General features: G+C 39.7%; 1 protein-coding gene across 3 annotated transcripts in view; it reads right to left on the bottom strand.

Moving 5' to 3' along the window:
* Positions 1-1,503: 1,503 nt before the first annotated feature.
* Positions 1,504-20,384, bottom strand: part of LOC102222623 (C-terminal-binding protein 2-like) — a 79,683-nt gene continuing 60,802 nt past the window's right edge. For 2 of the 3 annotated variants that reach the window (XM_014470938.2, XM_023327519.1), the window contains 8 exons: positions 13,339-13,493; positions 9,217-9,361; positions 7,784-7,990; positions 6,775-6,989; positions 5,684-5,814; positions 5,483-5,610; positions 5,277-5,397; positions 1,504-3,220 (listed from right to left, as the gene is read on the bottom strand). In XM_014470938.2, coding sequence (XP_014326424.2) covers positions 3,037-3,220; positions 5,277-5,397; positions 5,483-5,610; positions 5,684-5,814; positions 6,775-6,989; positions 7,784-7,990; positions 9,217-9,361; positions 13,339-13,493 — 1,286 coding nt within the window. In that variant the 3' untranslated portion in view covers positions 1,504-3,036. Of the gene's footprint in view, positions 3,221-4,988; positions 5,067-5,276; positions 5,398-5,482; positions 5,611-5,683; positions 5,815-6,774; positions 6,990-7,783; positions 7,991-9,216; positions 9,362-13,338; positions 13,494-20,384 lie in introns of all 3 variants that reach the window. The other variant, XM_023327520.1, reaches the window with a different exon arrangement.

The raw sequence follows: 20,384 nt of genomic DNA, 5'->3' as shown, positions 1-20,384 counted from the left end.
AAGTTTTGGTTTTTTTTGTTATTTCAGGTTTACAAGTTCACATACACAAAGATTGCTTCTCAATAATTTGAGAAAGTTCAGATGATGAGCTCATGTGGAAGCTTCAGACAACTCACACGAGCAACATGGTTCTACATGGAGCAACATTCTTGGATATAATTTGAGACTACCTCTTAAACACACTGCTTCCTTGTGCAGTGTATGTCTCAGACAGCAATCTGTTATGATGCCAAATACTTAAATCAGTTATAGAACAAAAGAAAAAGACTTTGTGAAGATGGTAAGGGCGTCGTTCGCCACCGAGAAACCGTCCCAACAAGATTCCACAGCCCACTGTTGGCAGCATGACAAAGTAGAAGGGGATTGAGAATGACAGCAGCTCGGCAGCAAAGTTATCTAAAACCTCAGAGCAGAGTCAGGGGATGCTGGGTTGCGTTGTGTCCAGAGGTCACCAACCTCCTGTAGAGTTAAAGCTGCTGACTTCATGTAACCTTCAGATGAACTGACGGCCTGAGAATTGCGGTTTTCTGTGAATGGACTGCTATTTTCTAACAGTCTGCATGGAAGCCTGACATCAAGGTGTTGGAGGCAATGGCTTAAAGCATTATTTTTCAACGGTGGTCCTCAGAGCCCACTGTACCGCATGTTTAACGTGTTTCCTTGCTACCACACACCTGACTTAAACTGGTGATTAAAAGGCTTCTTGATGGGGTACTGACAAGGAAATACCTTGAGGACCAGGGTTGCGAATCATTGGCGTTGCTTCATGATCCTAACAACAATGAACAATTTCATGACCCCCACGTTTGTGTGAACAGTTTAGGGATGGTCGCCTTCCTGTTCCTACAGCCATAAGACATGGATGACAGAGTTTGGTGTTTGAGAACTTGACTGAACTGAAAAGAGCTCTGAACTTAACCCAATAGCATGGACTCGTCCCACAACATTGTCTGACCTCACAAATGTGCTCCCAAAAGACTGGTGAAAAATGTCCATAAAAACTCTCCTAGACCTTTTGGAAAACCTTTAAAGAAGACTTCAAACTGTCAGGAAGCAGCTGAGTGACTTGTTTTGGTAATATACTGTAATGTACCACTCTGTATTTTAAGGATGTAATTTATAACAGCAGGCAGTCATTCACAAACCAATCTGCAATGCCAACTTCTGACCACTAGAGGGCGTAAAAAAATCTGCATCTTTAGATGAACATAATGCTATTTTAATAAACCAGACAAAAGATGCTGTGCCACAAATACATTACTCTGAGAAATTAACTGCTTTATGAATTCAGGAAATATTTTTGGGGATCACGATTTAATGTCAACGAGTTTAAATATCTTTATATTCAGTTCCAAAGTTTTCCAGACACAAGCAATGAGAAGAAAAAATATAAACTGTGACGAATAGGTGTGTTTCAATCTCACTTGAATAAAACTCGAAGCTTCATAACATTTAAAGTAACTTTTGAATTATGGTGTAAAGAAAAATAATAATGGCCAATCGTAAATCAGAACAGTAAGTTTTATTTATTGGTTCCAGCTGCACTGTATGCTATATGTTCACCTTATACAAGAAACAAATACAAATACTCACACTAAAAACCAAACAATCTGCTAGCAGCCACGTCTTGCTAAAGTCCTGGTGTTGAGGGGATGGATAGATAGATGGATAGATGGATAGATGGATAGACGGATGGATGGATGGATGGATGGATGGATGGATGGATGGATGGATGGATGGATGGATGGATGGATGTGGCCGCTGCTTGTTCACAGAGCCTCCGGGAACCCCATCTGGCTCTCATCACAGCAGGGAAAACAAAGGAGGAACTATGAGAGGGAGCGAGCGAGGGCGAGGTCGGCCACATCAGGCTACATTTATATGAACATTTAACAAGGCAATACAAATCTAACAGGAGTGAAAACCTTCCAACATCAAAAAAGAAAAAAAAAAGTACATTTGATTTATAAAAAAAAAAAAAATACCACAATGGAGAAAGAAAAGCAGTAATCCAGAGTTTCATCTTGTTCTGTTCAGATTTGATGTTTTTGTTTTTTCCTGAGTTAAGACATTTCCCGTTTCGATTCCCCCTCCTCAGCCCGACGCATTCATATCTCGCAAGTGTGTTGCTGCCATGCAAATCAGGTCCTTTGGATGCCAACATACAATATTGTGTTCATAACAAGCAAACATCCAAGGTACGTTGAAAGATTACATCTCAATTTAATGCTATTTCCCGATTGTGTTTCTTTTTTTTTTCTTTTTGGTTTAAAAGGGTCGTTCCTACCTCACAAATCCAAATGTTATCCCACATCTGCTTTCTCCTAACTTTTCTTTACATTCTGGGGGCACAACCCTTCACAAACTGAGGCAGGTAAAATTAGAGTTTAGATCGAGGAAACTCCTGATCTTTCCCGTCTGCTAAAACATGACTGTAAACCCTCGAGTTTTTCACAGACTGAATAACAGAAAAAACAGATACCGATTTTCAACAAAAGCACAGAAAACTAATCATACAGAATGGAGTAAAACAAAAACATGTATTTGAGCAGAAATGTGGAGAAAAAAGAAAAAACTAAAGGGAAAATTAGGCTTGACACGGTCCAGGGAGGACGGGGATCTGGATTCTGTTCTGCCTTTAGTTCCTGGTAACACATCCCAGAAGTCAGAAGAAACCTCCATAATATGGACGGAATGGTAACAATATAAAGAAAAATGTCACTTTTTTTCCCCAATCGGGAGACAAAATCAAATCTGAAACGGGGAGAGATTTTGGATCTTCTGCGCAGGAGTTTGACAGTCGCTCAGTCCCATCTTAGTGTGGCAGCTCAGGCGTGCACCGTCGTCCACTGTCCTCATGTGGGTTTAGTGGTTTCATACAAAAAAAACAAGAGTGCGTAACACATTGCCCCACAGGCAGTTTGCTGGTAGGTCCAGATGGCTGAAGTCAAGCTTATGTTTGGATGGGTTGACTCGGTCGGATCCTTGGTTTTTACACTGGTTTCGTGACCCTCGTCTGCTCCGGCGGCGGTCCTACTACGGCTCAGTCATGTGCTCTCTCATGGGGTCGCCGTGTTTGGAGGGTTGATGCGGGGAGGCAGCCTGTGACGGATGGGTGCCCGGGGGGAGCGTGTGGGCGATGGGCAGGCCCCCAGGCACCAATCCCTCCATAGGTCCGATTATCCCGCCGGGTGCGACGCCCATAACTCCAGGAGGAAATCTGAAAGTGAACAAGCGGAATGAACAAAACACCACTGGAAACGTACACACTGGAACTTTTGTGGTGACGAGAAAATAATGTGAAACGTTCCCAGTAATGGCCGTTGTCTGTTTCAGTGAAGGATGTCTGAAAAGGATTTTGAACCAACTGCAAGTTTCAAACAAAATTAAACTGTTTTAATAAAGTATAAGCAAAAAATCAAGCCCTGTGCTATCTGTCATCATCTCTTTTAGTAAAATGTACATAAACCTACATTTCCCCATTCTATTCTATTGTAAATGATTTGGGGATAAATGTGATGTTAATAAAACCAACAAAGGAAGATTTAAGGGAGTCCTAATTACATATAGAGATGTATTTAAAAGGTCGTTATGGTGAGATTTTGAAATTTTGAGGTTTAACTGATTATTTCTAAAGCACAAAAAAAATCAACCTTAAACCTATAACATCCACTCTATTGGATTAACACAGCAAGAATACAATTAAGTCACAGGCTTGTTTACTGTATTTCAAAATGCTTCACATTTTCTGACATTTTTATCATATCAGGAAACAGCACTTGGTCTAACATAAAACGTCACGTATTAAAAAGAGGCACGTAAAGGCGATCAGTGTCTTAAAAACATTGAAGCATTCAAGACAATGTGTAAAAGGGGTGAAAAACAAATGTTAAAATGTATTTTTGCCATATCAATTTCACCACAAAATCCCTAGTTTTGTTCATCTTTTTGAACTTTTTCACATTTGTCACAACTAAAAACTTGATGTAGTAGAACATGTTTGTGAAGTGGAGAAAAATTGTGTTCAGCCCCCTTTAACTCTGATACCCCTGCATGAAATCCTAATCAGCAAACAAAGTCCACTGGTGTGTTATGTACAACTCTTTTGTGGAGGCCCGAGAGAACAAGGCCTCAGTGTAAGGTTGCGAGTTGGCTGAGGGGAAAGTAAAGGCTGAAGGCTAAAAACTGGGAAAAAGAATTGGACAAACAATTTTGAGAGGCTGCAAAAAAAAAGGTGAGGTTCCAGTTGGACAACAATTCAAGAGCGACTTGTATTTAAGTCTTACAGTGGTCTAGTGAAAGTTATTCTGTAATCTAATTCATAATTTTTCAGGTATTAAAATAAATGTAATTGAATTAAACTAATTAATCTGGTTAATCTGGAGCCATTTTACATTAGACAAAAAATAAATAAAATTGATGTACAAAGCTCATGGAGCTATTCCCCTATTATTATTGTCTTATTGTATTGTTTATTTAATTCTTATGTTTTTATTGCATAATTGTCTTGCATTTTATTTATTTCATTTGCATGTTAGTTTGTGTAGCAGTTTATGTAGAATGAGCTGTTAGAGATGCGGCTGAAAACATTTACACCCCTCATGTTTTGGGGGGTTACCGCCACCTTCCAATCATGCACCACTTTTCTATCGCACAAAGTCAAAAGAAACCATCCTGATAACAACATTGAAGTTTGTGGCTGTAAACAGAACAAAATGCAAGAAACGTAAATAACACTTCAAGCTAACTGTCCGTAGCCCATATCTTGTTTCTCTTTCCCCTTTCAACCCCTCCAACATTAGATGGAAACATGAGTTGTGCTTTGGTTCCTGTTGAGGGGCGGGAGGTGGAGAGGTAGCTGGGGAAACAGGGTGGAGGGCGGTGGGTGCAGTCACTGGGCGAGTAGGTTAGCGGGTGAAGGAGAACAAGGTTACAGCACTCTGCAGGGTTTTGTTTTCATTAAGAATCTTTCTTTTGAATTCATTTACCTGGTAGAGAATTAGGTATATAATTTGTCCTGCATTCCCCCCGTTGCTATGGCCTGTACCATGGTTTGGTTCACTCGGCTGTGTGAGAGAAGCAGTTCAGGCTGGTTGAGACAATGTAGAGACTGGGAAGCGCACAGCCTAGACTTAACAAGCTCATTTGGGCCAAAAACACAAAAATTGAATTCACACAAACACAAATACAAACTTTTCAGACCGCCCCAGCCGCACTAAGGCATAAGTTGAGACGGCGCAAAAGTGCTCACCGCTTGAAGTGCGAAAACCTCCTACCTGTAGGCAGCGCCGTTGATCTCTGGGTGAACCTGGGGCTGCTGCTCCATCATCCCCCATGGCGCCGTGGTCACGAAGAACTCTTTATTGACGCAGTTTCGCAGGCTGTCGGGAATACGACCTGCACGTGGGAGGATTGAGTTTCGCTGAGTCAGGAGACGGAAACTCGCAGCAGATTGGGAAAGATCAAGAACGGGGATCCGTACCGGTGATTGCTCTGCGGATTTCCGTGGCAGCGGCCTCTCTCATCTCCAGCGACGCCTGCTCACTGTACCAGGCGGTGTGGGGTGTGCAGATCAAGTTGGGGGCGTCTTTGAGAGGGCCCTGGGAAAAACTGTTCGGCAACAAATAAAAAGTAGGTGGAAATACAAAGAAATAAGCAACAGATATTAGAAGATGAGGCGCACCTGAAAGGCTCAGACTCATGGACGTCCATTGCAGCGCCGCGTATCCTGCCTTCTTTGAGGGCCTGAGCCAGAGCTTTCTCATCCACAAGCCCTCCCCGTGCCGTGTTGACCAGGAAAGCCCCTTGGCGCATCTAAAAACACACAAAACAACAAAACAGGAGAGTTTTAGCTCAACCCGGCAGTAGACACAAGTAATTTTTTCCTATGAGTTTCTTTTTTTTTAAACACTATTATTCTGTTCACATTTCACACAGTTAGATTGATTTATTGGGGTCTAGTCATTATTAGTTTTTAGAAATGATATGGTCCGGGGCGATAAACAAGGTGCCAGGTTTTCCTGAACCTTAAACGCTGCTGTGAGGTTTATACCCTCTAGGTGGCAGCAGTAGGCAGCAGGAGACAAAAAGGACTCAGAATAAGATCTGCACTCATCACAGATGAAAACACTTTGTGTACAACAGCGGCATTGCATTTCACAGTTACAAAACGTAACACAACTAATTGTATTTTAGGGTTAAGGTGCATTGCTTATATACCCCTCATCCATTGCTGAACAGAGACGTTCTTTGGTTTTTAACTACCTTGCTTGTTGGCAGGTAAGTATAAATATGAACACATAAAACATAACTACATGTTCTTGAAGCTGACTACGCAGTTTTCACAGGGTAATATCTGGGAATAAATGTTTGGTAACTACAAAAATATAATTTCTAAGAACCTAGAAAAATCTCTGCTGTTAGATTTACATTCTTACAACTTGAGAGCAACTTGTTATGCATGAAGAGCTTGAAGACCACACTGCAATCTTACACCCACACTTTTTGGAGGCACCTGGATCACACTGACCTCAAAGTTATAAATGAACAGAAGCGACATATTCTATCCACCCCCACACGTCTCATCAGTGTCTCTTTTCGTGTGATTGCTTCTGATATTCAACAGGAGAAGAAGAAAAGGTGACGGCTGAACAACACGGAAAGATTCCCGTAGCAGATTCTCCAGGAAATCGCCAGCTGTATTTATGTATTTTTTCCTGTTTTATTTATCACCCGGGTCCTGCGGAAGATGGAGGGTTCCGTCTAGAGTCGCACCTGTTTGATGGTGAAGTCGTTGATGAGGTGGTGGTTGTGTTCATTCAGGTTGCAGTGCAGGGACACGCAGTCGCTCTGGTACAGCAGATCCTGCAGCGTGTAGACCCGCTGGACTCCGAGTGAGCGCTCCAAGCCATCCTGCAGGTAAGGGTCGTAGAAGATGACGTTGAAGCCAAACGCCTTGGCCCGCATGGCCACCGCCTGGCCTGTGCGCCCTGATGGAGGCGAGGAGGAGAGAAGCCAAAAGTGGTGAAATGTCGTGTGTGTGTGTGTGTGGATGAACACACGACTCCCTTCCACAAATGAGACGCTCTCTCGTCTTTCCTATATTGAGGAGGACTAAGAGAAACGTGTCTGTATTCATATTTATGAAAAATTAATTTATTTAAGTAACTAAAATAGACACTCATAGGATTTGTTTGAGTTGCTAGTAAATATATGTGACTTTTTGCACATATTTTGCAAAAAATATAGGCAAAAAGTCCAAAATTTGACCTAATTTTTCTTTTTCTAAAAATGCTACAGGTGAAACACATTTCTAAACTTTAATCGACCGTAAAACGTCATTGACTAATTTGATGAATAAACTCCAGAGAAAGGACATTTTCTTTGAAAAAAACCCCCCAAAACATATTACAGTTTATCTACAGTTCAGATTGTGCTAAAAACTACTACAAATTCTTAATACGTCCATATTGATATCTGCAAATTTATTTGACTTTTTATAGTGAATTTTTTTTACAGGTCTTGATTTTTTTTATTTTCATTTACTTGGATGAAAAACGTGTTCCATAAATTGATGCAGAAATTGCACAACTTGCTGCATTAAAACTGTATCAGCCTATAAGTAACAAGGTTCTTGGCATAAAAGAGCCAAAGGTGGAGGACTCTATGATTCAGGAAAACATATTTCTCCTTTAAGACATACGTACATAAAACATGTATTTTATGTATGTTTTATGTATGGAGAAAGAGTCTCTTTCTGGAGAGAGACTCTTCAGAATCTTACCAAATCCGATGAGACCGAGTGTCTCGCCCCGGATCCTGGCCGCCCCCGACGCCACCTCCCGGATCTGCTCCACACTCTGGACCCGCGTGCCCTCCCGGAGAGCCTGGTACAACCAGGTGTTTCGCCGGTACAAGTTAAGGATGTGACAAAGCGTTGAGTCTGCCGTTTCTTCTACAGCCGCTGAAGGAATGTTACACACTGCGATGCCTGGAGAAGGATAGACAGAGGAATGCACATAGTAATGATAAGACTTAAAATACAAATGCACAAATATCTACTGCCATGATATTACCTACTAGAATAAATATCATCTACAGTTCTGTTAAAAAGTGTTTGCCCTCTTGAAGACTTAAGCTTTTCTTGTTGTTGTTTTTGTCATACTATATGTCAGATCATCAAATGAGTTTGCATATTTAATGTCAAAAATCACCAGAGTAAATAGAAAATGAAGATCTTATTTGTTAGCGGCAAAAAGCAACCCAAAGAACTACTTGTCTGCTAAGCAAACTTTTTAAGTCTGTCATAAAATTAGTACACCATTTAAGAAATGCTAACAGCTAAACATAGTTGTAGTAGTGTTATGGTTTTTGGGCTGCTTTGCTGCTTCTGAACGCTGGTTTTGGAAATGGTCTAGTCAAAGTCCAGGTTAAAATTTAAATTAAAATGCTGTGGCATGATCTTAACCAGGCCTTCTATGTTTGAAAATTGCCCGATGTCGATGAAATAAAGCTTTTTTGCTAACAAGAATGTGCCAAAATGTGTCCAGACTCTGCAGAGCAACGCAAGAATCTGAATACCAGTGATTACAAAAATGCCAAAACCACAACCTAATAAATGAAATAATCATTCGAAAACATTTAATAGGTTACACTACAGTTTATATTTAAAGTTAAAATGTGTTTCCTGTTCAGTAATTAAACTTTCAAATATGGGGAAGAAATGTGTAACAGCTACGTTAAAAACCCAAAAAACAAAACAAAACAGTACAAACTAAGTAACTACCTGAAAGATGATCACAGTAAGAAATCCACGCCAATGTGATGAAACACAGCAGCAACCTTAATCAGGATATCACACTAAATCCGCCTCTCATGCCAAACAGGGGCCAAATGAGAATAAAGAGGATTTCCTGAGTTAAAGCAGCTGCTCTGTGGTTCCATCATGTTTACAGACAGTAAATAAATTCTACAACACATGTTGTTTATGTTAAGCTAACATAACCAGTAGAGTTTGGTTTGACCCTGAGGAAAAGGCGAACTCTCTTTATCCACTTTGAATCATTTATGCCATTGTTCCCCTCCTCGCGCACGGATAGGCCATGCTTGCTTTCTCGTTTCCCGTTTTCATTACTTTTGGCATATAATTACTGCGTTATGCTGAACGGCCTCGATCTGCACGCCGGTAACCGGCCTCTTTGTGCTCCACAGCCTCACCGAGCTCCCCGGCAGCCTTGATGTCGATGTTGTCGTAGCCGCTGCCGATGCGTATGATGATGCGCAGTGCCTTGAACTTCTCCAGGTCCTCTCTGGTCAGGGTGATGGTGTGGTACATCATGGCCCCCACGGCCTCGTTCAGCACCTGCGGGAATCACCGTCTTTATCATCCATTTAAATCACGCTCCTGTTATCGCTCCAACTCCTGATATTCAGCAGTGAGCGTCTTGTTGCAGCCGCCATGAATAAAAGTGCTTTCACCACCTTCCTTTATTTATTTATTTTTTTTTTCATTCTGGACCCGAGTTTATGTTCGTCATCTTTCATCTAAATGCAAATGGATTGTTTATGTGTGCTCTAAAACACAAGCAGTTGTCTGTGTGTTTACTGTATAATGAGCGCATGCAAAAGCTGCTTTTTGTCACAATCCATTAACTCAGGCTGTATGCAAACAAGGTCAGAACGGGCGCAGACCGGACAATAAAGTAGACTGACAGCTGCTGAGAAGCCCAGCGAGCATTAAGAAGTTGCCGCGGCAAAGCCAAGGCCGTTAAACAACTGGTTTTAAATTCACGACCCACTAACAGAATTGACCCACCTGAGCCAGATTAGCATAGTCATGAATTTTCCACCCAACACATTTTATTGGACTTAGAAATAACAGGAGCTGGATGCTAAAGCTCAAGGTTGAAACTCTCCTTGCGGATTAATGTCGCTATGAGTGCAACAGGAGCTCCGTAGGCTTGGATGGAGGACGACGGCGAATCGTTGTATCCTGTTAAGTAGTGGGAAAACTGAGAAAATGGATTTTAGATTTCACTAATGAGTGAAAATAAATTCCTGCAATGCTACAATTAGACTTGGTGAACAAAACACAAAACCTTAAATTTATTGAAGGCCCACGTGAGAACCACAAAGAAGGTGTCAGTATGAACAAATATTTATTTCTGAAGTTTTGGGAGAGACACAGCAGTTGAATCTTCATGCTTTCAGTCTGAGTTATAAACTAAGTAAAGCTAAAGAGGCATAGAGACAAAAATACAATAATTAGTTAGCATCCACAGTTACTTTGTTAGCATAGGACTGAGCCAGGCTTTTTCCCATAATGCTTTGTTAACTGCTTCAAGCGCCAGAACTAATAAAGATGTTGATGTTATCTCTTGAACGCAGAAACGAATGATATAAATGATTTAATCAGAATTTTTGATATTCGGCACCTGTCATGAACTAAATTAGGTTGATGTTTTATATGAATCCTGTTTACACAACAGACAATCTGGCTAAAAATGTCAGACGTTATCGCCAAGGCACAGAGGTAGAGACACAGAAATCATAAATGTAAACAAAGAATTGTCATTAGTTATGTTCGAGATAATATAATGGCATGACAACACAGGTCCTTTGCTTTATTTAGAGCTGCACACAGAGACTGATATTGTTTTTTGCTAGCTACATTAATTATGTTAACTGCTAATGTAAGATGATGTAAAAATATCACATATTGAACTCTATTTTGTCGATATTTTAAAAGAGTAAAACTCTTATTTATCACAACATTTATACATGCAGAGGAATATGATATCTACTAATATGTATGATGACTGTTCACAGCAGGAAGGCTAGAATAATTATTTTGAAATCTGTTCTTATACTATTATTATAAACATGGAGTTCTTACATGCTACATCGTTCTTACAGATATGTAAAACTGAACGTACGATTTGCATTGTTGCATTTTATTCATCAAGAATTTTCTAAATGTCTTTTTTAAATGACGCAAGCTACTTTTCAATAAAAAAGCCACTTGGCTTGTTCAGTTTTCTTCTGTTAGCTTAGGAAGACTCAGACATGCTGAACCGATGACAGAGTTCACTACCAGCTGCTTCAATGACTTGATTCTGTCATGACTGGAGTTTGCAGTTGCTCATGTCATGCTAATCAATGAAGCAAGTAGACCCTTTTGAGATTAGTAAAAGGTGAGAGCTGTTAAACTAAAAGCAGCGTCTTAAATCACCAGTGGAGTGGTAAGCAAAGCCTCATCAGGGCAAAATTGAGCTCAAATAGCTGTAAAACATCATTAATTCATAATACATTCTTTGACAGACTTTTACTTACTCTCAAAGAAACTCTCCAGAAACCTTTTCCAGTTCACCCACAAGCATGTTTTAAGTGTTGTAATTAGCACTAAAACAACATGAAGCAGCTGCTGTCAAATCAAAACCAGAGATACTTGAAAAGTGCGCCACTTTGATTTCTTTCTGAAATTCTAAGGGCTGCCTTTGCCTTTTCAAGGACAAGACTGCTTCACCCATCGAGTGTGAGTGCTCTCTCATAGATTTCTCTTTTTTTACTCAGCTAGAATCACAAAACGCTCACCAGACACCACAAGCTTACAAGCTCAACTTTGAGAATATCAATTAATTTTTCTTCGCCATGCAAGTGAAGCTGCTAGTAGGAAAAATACAAACACCTTGCAAGAGCAAGTTCGCAAAAAGAAAAAAAAGCATATGTTATTATTACTATTTATTTATTTTTACATAACTGGACTGTAATGAATTGAATATTTTTGTAATCTGAACCAAGTAAATTGGGATTAATTGGAAAATAATGAAACTGTATTAATTTCAAATGTATCAAATTTAACTAATTTTAGCTGAACTGAATCAAACTGAACTGACCTGAGCTAAGTAGCATTTGCTATATAATTTAATTGAATGCAATATAAAATAATATAACTGAACTAATAAAATCAAACAATTCAACAAATAAACATACTTTATAAAACTTAATTTAACTTAGTGACTCAATTCACTAAGTCAAACACGTCATGTAGATTTTTTTTTTTAACAACTCATCAACTTATGAAAGCACAACATTTAAGATTAGAAAATGGCACTAAACCAAAAAAAAGTTTTTTTTTAAATACACAAATGTGGGCTTAATATGTGCATATTGGTTGTTATTTCCCTAAGGTACTTTTAATCTGATGAACAAGCCTCATCTGAACATATATTCTAAGGTATTGGACTGTAAATAAAAAAAAAGAAATCTTATAATGAAACAGAAATGAATGAGAACAAACAAAACCATAAATGAATTAATCAATCAGTCTCCATATGTCTGATTCCTTCATCGCTACGTCTGAAAACTTCAAGGATGTCTTGTTATAAAAACACAACAAAACAAAGCGACGCTTCAGTTTTCCCACAGAGAGTTAGTGATGTTGTTCATGTGTAATTCGGAGTGCGTGCGTGTCCATGCGCGCGTGTTGGGGCGTGTGTGTGTGTGTGTGTGTGTGTGCATATTTGCAGCCCCTCTGTATCCTCTGCTGTGTCGTTATCGTTGTGGGACTGCAGCCAACACTGATGCTTCCAGATGGGCCCTCTGTTTGTGTAACATAATCACACTGAGAGCATTTCGCTGCACACAGATTACTAATACCAACAAAAAGATTTACTTTGGATCTCATCAACTTGAACTGTAAAATTAAAACACACGAATGTTCAAGGAAACCACTTCCACGTAGGCAGAACAACGGAGATGGTTTTACTGTCCTTTTCTCCTCCAATCCCTTAGAAAGCTCTTTTTGAGTTTGGATTGTAAACTTGCCGCTCATCGGCCCCGGCGTACAGACAGTAAAGTAAGACAAACGTTTCACCCACTCTGGCTGAGAACAATTACACTGCATTTCTATTACCAGCCTCCTCCTCCTCCTCCTCCTCCTCCTCCTCCTCCCACTCCTCCTTATTTAACAAAGCTGCACTTCAGCCCCCAGTGGGATTAGCGTCAGTGATGAAACCATTATGGCTGTACTGGGAGATTGGAATGAGCCAGTGGGCTGAAATATCATTAAAACATTACAGAGGGGGAGGCTTGGAAGGAGGACAAGGATTTTTCTTCTTCGACAAGCAGAAAGCAAAACAATATTAGAAACAGAAGTTCATACAGTGTTACGCCGGTTTGTGCGCCTTTTTTCTTTCCATTATTGAAACGTTTAGTGATTTTTTTTTTTTTTTTCACAGGCTAATGTGAAAAATCTCCCTCTTCATCACTGGAAGAAGTTAAAAGGCAACAACATCTAAGAGGAGTAGGTGATTATATTGACTAAGAGCTAAACGATACCTTTTCATGTATCTCCTGCGTGGACTGGGCGTCACAGAAAGCCACGGTGGCCAGGTCTTTGAGGATGGGCATCTCCACGGTGCAGTCGCGCCCATCCAGCAGCGCCACCAGGGGGCGCGGGTGCATAGGCCCATTCATAATCTGGGGCCGGATACCTGCGGAGAGGCAGAGAAAACAGGCGGTCAATTATTTGCACCTGGCACAAACGCAGTCAAGTCAGGAGGCGCATGCAGGAAGTGTTGACGACAGATCCTGTTTTTGGCTTCGGATCGATTTCCACAAAACTTGACCTCTCTTCTTCTCTCAAGCCATCGTCTCCTCTACCTGTCGGCGCAGGTCGATATCTCAGACACACATATTCACATCCACGATGCGACCACCCCATGACTTGCTGTTTTCCCAAACTGTTACCAGGCAACAGGTCCTTTCACCTCATGAGGTCATCACCTCCATTATCCTATCACTTCACAGGAGCCAGGGCAGGTCTTTGCTGTGTATTTTTAGATGGTGGGTGTACAGTGTAGATTATTTGCAGTCATTCTGATGCTGGAATAAAAACGAGCAGTTTGGACGTTTCTCCATAAAAGGGGGTCACGGCCATTAATAAAACCCCTGCTAAGTTCAATCAATAAAAGTCTCAAGTTGGTTTAACAGGAGGTAAAATATAATCACTGTGTGCGCCCAAATGCTGATGAAAGAGGGAAAAAGAGGGAGAAGAAGAAAAAAAGGAGAGATGGGAGGTGGGGGGTCCAAACACATCCACTCTCTGGCTCCCTGCTGCCTGTTGTCATGGTGATTAGAGGATTTGGGCAGGATTATGAAATATTTTATTTAGTGGCATCTGCGCTGCTGGAGAGGACATCCAAGCCTGCTCGCATCGTGACTGCGCCTCTAACTCCTCCGGTTTAGGAGAGAAGAGAAAAGCTTTTCTGACCTCTACGGCTGAAATGTCCAAGCATACGTAGAGGAAGCAGTACATGTGCCTGCATGGACAAATTAACAAACCATGCTAAACCTAGGAGAAAAAAGGCGGGTTCCTGCATCCTGCCGAGGATTTTTTGCAGAGCTTTGCTTCTTGTGTAAAAAGGATAAATAGTACTTCATCAGTTTAATTGTTGGTTACTTTTCTGATACTTTAAAAGTAACCATTTTAGTTGTTTTAATTTTAGAAATCGATCTTTTATTTGGTATTTACTTGCTTGTAATTGCAAAGTAAAACTTATTTAGCAAATAATATTAACATACAGCTATGCAAATAATTAAGAGACCACTTAAAATGATCACTTTCTCTGATTTTATTTTTTATAGGTGTATGTTTGAGTAAAGTGAACATTGTTCTTTTATTCCATGAACTACTGACAACATGTCTCCGAAATTCGAAGCAAAAATGTTATGTGCAGAAAATGAAAAATTGTCAAAATAACGAAAAGGACGCAGTGCTTCCATGCCTCAAATGATGCAAAGAAAACAAGTTTATATTAATGTAGAAACAACAATACTAATGTTTTAACTCAGGAAGAGTTCATAAATCAGTATTTGGTGGTTTTCATGGGTTTTGAGTAGTGGGCTCTTAATTTTTTCCAGAGCTGTATTTCCATTTGCATCAAAAACCATTTACTTATTTCCGTGTTACTGTGCCAAACATTTAAAGCCTCTCATTTTATCACCATTGCGTACACAATATACTTTGTGAAACAATACTTAACACCTGAAATCAAAGAGTAATGCCGGTGTATGAGTTGAATTTTAAGGGAAAAAGATAAATGCTAAATCTCATATGTTTGGAGACCTGTGCGTTGCACTGCTTCATTTAAAAAACATGCACTGCATTTTGGAGAATCGATATACCCCAGCCGCTTCCCCAAGTAAATAAATAAATTAACAACTGAAACCCTTTTGCATGCAAAATGAGGAGCAGCGGCGTTCCCCTGTTCAAGAGTGAACTGGAATCAGAGGATCAATTTTTATAAAAAATAGAGCTTAGTAGGTTGACATTAATATCATTGCTCTGACAAATGACTGGAATTATTATTAGCTTCATTCATTTGATTAATGCCTCTGGCTCCGCTTCTTGTTCTTCTACAACAGTCGAGGACGAACTGATCCAAATCCAAAGCAGGACTGACGGGGGAAGAGAGGAATTCACCACTCTGCAGCCGATGAAAGATCGCTAAAGGAGTGAACACGAGATGACTGACGATGCATTTACACAAATTTATCTCTGCGATAACAAATGAACTGTCAGGCTTTGCAGGGACAGATTGTAAAACATCATTGGTGATGCCGAACGCCTCCTGTTAATTTTTACACATCGGTTATCCCACCATAAGAATTACGTCTGGCAGCTGGGTGGCATGCGGCATCTGTGTCAGAAAAGACACAGACCAGAAGAGTGAAGTGGGCAGTAAGCAGAGTTTAATAAAACAAACTTTAAAGCTGCACAAAGGCAAAGAATCCCCTGTTGCCTCGTCGCCTTTGATTCTTTCATAATCTGCCTCTTGTGGGTTTCCAACTTCAGAAGAGGTGCAACGGAGCTGTTTGATTTTGGAAAATCTTGCTGTAAAGTCCCAAACAAGGATCGTTCAGTCTCACAAAGCAGCTTGAAACTCCGTGTCAGACTGGCAGAGCGTGAACGGAAAACAATTACCTTTACTGGCTTTGTCCTTTTGATTCACTGTCGAGGTTTTGTAATGACCAACATGTCATTAGAATTCTGGATGGACTCTGAAGGATGAGACGACGTCTCTGCTCTGTGTAAAACTGCAGCTGCTCCAACTGCTGCCTCTGTTTGTGCCACATCAAACTCATTCCACATTTCCCCTTACAGTTCACAGTGGTTATGGTACATGACTAGTTCCCATGGCTGATCAGGGCATAGCATTCCTGGGTTGACTTGAATCACTCACTCAGTTTTGTGCTCTATCAGTTAATTGCTTAGCTCACGTAGCGAAAGAATGATCTGAAATGGACTGTTGTGGGATAGTACCCAATATCTACTATGATGAAGTACAGCAGTGTCTTCCTCGATTTAGTGGAAAGCTGGAATGTTGTGGTTTTTATGTCGTGCTTCTTCCATTCATAAAGATCCAGATGGAGTTATACATATAAAAATGTCTTGATGGTGTCAAACTAGAAGTTTTACACTTCATCCTTTTCTAATTCTTGCAACTGTGTCGGAGAAAACGTTCCAGCCGGTGAAGTAAAAACAAACTTTCAGGCTTGAAAACATGCCGGCATAGCCAGTGACACGGTTTTCATTTTTTTCACCTCGTCAGGATATTTTATTGCACCACAGAAATTCTGTGGCTTTAGATTTTAAATGTCAGAGCTCTAAAAAAATATATATTGATGTGTGAAGTTTACTCGCTATGACAGTGCAGAGCTCTATATTGGTAAATTTGCTCTTTGGAAATCCTTAACCGATTTGAAAATATGTTCAGTTTCTCAAGGCGGCTAATAGAGACAGAGGAGATTATGTTACAAACACAGAGAGGTTGAACAACTCTGAATATTAAACTGCAAGGCATCTGTAACATATAGAAAGATTTTTCTTTTTGCCAAAGTTAAGACATTTAAAACTACATTTGGTACAAAGCAGCGGGTTTGGTTGTGGTAAGTTTGAACGTAACATTATTTTGATCTGTGTGGCTGGAGGAACCGCAGCATGAAAGCAAAGCTAAGTTCCACCTCAAAGACCTGCTGCTCCAGAGCAGGAGTAAAATTTAAAGTAACCCAGGAAACAACTAATTAGCAATTATTTTCAATTGATTGTTGAGGCAGGTTTAAATAACTTTATATTAAAATAAAAAACAGATTGTTTTAAAATCCAAAATAAATACTTATTTTAAACTTTTAACACTCAGACAAAAACATCTTAGGTGAATGAAAATAATTTCAAATGACATTTAGCAATTGCATGAATAATTGTAGGACTGACAGTGAATATACATACAGCACATGATTTAAACCCGTAATTAAATATGCGTGTGAATTAGTCGAAGGCCGGAGACAAATGTTGCTCTATTTCAAAGCACCTATGCAGTAAATCAGTCTTCATGACAGACAAATAAATCTGTACTCAGCTGAATATCTGCTAATACAGCATTTTTACAATAACCTAAAAGATTTTCAAGTATTTTTTCCTTAAGCTAATGTGCCTGAGCAGTGCGGCTAATTAAAAAATTGAGTAAACAGACATTTAAACAGTTGAATCTCATCAAAGCGTTTGCCAAAAGGAGTGGAAATTGAAAAATGTTGTCTCTTCACCTGCTCCTCCTCTGAATGTCACAGTCACACACCTTGAGCCTGGGAAACGACAGGAGGAAAGTCCACTTCAAATAGGCTGGCTTTTCTTCTTTTTTAAAGTTTTTAAATTTTTTTATTATTTTGTGTAATTTGTAACAAATAGTCTGCGTAGACATATGCGTGCATGCACTGGACTTTGTGTGGGTCAAATGCGCAGTTTTTGTGGGCGATGCACATCATGGACATGTGGCCTGTTATTAGTGCGAGTCAGGCACATCATGCTGCTCTTGAACAGTAGTCATCATGCAGAAATGTGAAAAAAATATAAAAAATAGCGACTTACAGTCTGTAAATTACGGTAATATTGCTGGTTGGACTCTTAAGTTTGTGTATGTGCCTGTTTGATGTGTTTTCGTGGGGGTGGGGGTGTGTGTGTGGGTGTGTGTACTAGTAAAGCAGGTGTAAGGAGCAGACTGCAGCCTCGCCAAATACACCTGTAGCTCCCCGGCTCTCCCCGTGTCTCATCATCACACCCCTGCAGAGTTCATTATCAGACTGGAAAATACCTCCATCTCCTGACGACAGCCGCACAAAAGCAACGTTGCGAGAAAAAAGAAGCTGACACCCTGAGGTGGCAAGTCGGAATCAGATGCTTATAATCCCTAAATGAATGAGAAGGAAGCAGTTGGTGGAATAAATGCTGCTTTAGTTAAAGGTACTGGGTCAAGAATCTGCTGATTAATTATTTCCTGGTGGCTAATTGGCTGACTGCAGCCTAATAAGGCAGAACGTGAGGCTGAATTTAAGACACAAATAACCTGCAGATAATTAACACTTAACAAGGTTGTTAATGTGGGTCTAAATGGCTCTGATACCTGACCAGTAATTAGAACAAACTTACTGGTAATACACCGAGAGAACTGAGAGTTGGCTCCAGTTTTAGATCAAAGAAAAAAAAAAACAAAAACACCTAAAGAGATTTTTCTGAATTCTTAAAGCAAACTGTTTTTTACCTGCACTCTCTCAAAAACTTTCAAAAATAAAATATGTCAGCAGGTCACGCAATGTCACTCTGCGAAATGTGAATAATCGTGGTGTGAAAGGAAAATGAAACATGGTTGTCAAATGTTATCACAGATAAAAATCAAAAAGGTTTGTCATACAACTCTGTTCAATCCCCTCTGGAACTCTTAAACTTCCAGTGCAAATAATGACCCCATCAGTGAACAGGGTCCACCTGCGTGTCATTTAATATCATTACAAATACAGCTGTACTGTGAAGACTTCAGTATTTTTTGGAAAACATTACTACAGCTGCACAGTGGCACTGTTGCCTTGCAGCAAGAAGGTCCTGGGTTCGATTCCCGGCCGGGGTCTTTCTGCATGGAGTTTGCATGTTCTCCCTGTGCATGTGTGGGTTCTCTCCGGGTACTCCGACAACCAAAACATGACTGTTAGGTTAATTGGTCTCTCTAAATTCTCAGGTTGTTTATCCAGTCTGTCTCTGTGTTGCCCTGTGACAGACTGGTGACCTGTCCAGGGTGTACACCGCCTCTCGCCCTGAACGTAGCTAGAGATAGGCACCGGCAACCCTCCCGATCCCACTAGGGACAAAGGGTGAACAGAAAATGGATGGATGGATGGATACTACAACTAAGTTCACAAAGTCTGAGAATTAAAATCCAAGTAGTATCAATATTTGTAAGACTATACATTGTTATTTCATAGATTTTTGTGTTGAAAATTGTAACGTAGCATGAATGATGTGATGGTCACAGAGTGCTTCTATGAACTCAGTCTACAAAAGGGTTTGTAGATTAATTGTAAATAATCACATATCAGAAACAAAATTATTCCTTGATTAGCCTTCAACTCGAGTCACTATGCTGGCTTTTAGTGACAACACTGTGGATAGCACTATCCTTTTCCACGTGTCCTTGAATGAGCTTCCTCCAGAAGAAAACAGTGAATAATGCCTTACACAACGAGTTCTTAGTTCTTCTGACCAAAGCAATCTATTTTGACCTAGTCTAGACTAGAACATTTTAGTTGTTATGCTTTTTTAATGTTGCTGTGCTCTAAATTTTTTCTGCTTACATATGGAGATGTTCTAAAGGAAATAAATAAATCTTCTCATATATAGAATGAGAGACGCTTTCAAGGAAAGTTGTGTTGCATGTTCATTTCATTTGTGCTTAGAAGCAGACAACACATTGGAAACAATACTGCTGATGAACCCAAGATTTTAGAGAGCTTTTTAGAAGAACATTCTAATTGAAACATCGATCTGTTGTCACAAAGGATAATATAGCATTCTTAATAATAATAATAATAATAATAATAATAATAATAATAATACAGGTGTTGGTGATGTTTATATAAAACACCTTAGATTAACTTGAGCTTTTACTCGGAGATGGAAATGTCTAAACCATCTTAAAGGTAAAGTGTAAGTATAATTTGCAAAACAATACTTTGGTTTGTTTTGGTTTTTCTCATGCTTTCAGACATCATAAAGACTAAACCTAACAATATCCTTAGACAACTTGTCACCAAAAAGGTTGAAAAAACCAGGTCATTAATCTTCAACTCAGTTCAAGTTATCCATGTAGCACCACTTTATAACAAATGTTGTATCAAAGAAATCTACAAGGCATAGAGATCCTATAGATATACAGAAATAGAAATCAGATCAAATGAATTCAATCCAGTCATCTAGACAGATTTAAATTCAACTGCATGCATTGTAATCCAAATCCTAGTTATAATGCAAGCAAATCAAACTCAATTTAGAAAAAAAA

This window comes from Xiphophorus maculatus, chromosome 22, assembly GCF_002775205.1.
Source record: "Xiphophorus maculatus strain JP 163 A chromosome 22, X_maculatus-5.0-male, whole genome shotgun sequence".
NCBI classification, from domain to species: Eukaryota; Metazoa; Chordata; class Actinopteri; order Cyprinodontiformes; family Poeciliidae; genus Xiphophorus; species Xiphophorus maculatus.
Note: the sequence above shows the minus strand (reverse complement) of the source record. Positions and strands in the feature narration are given on the sequence as shown.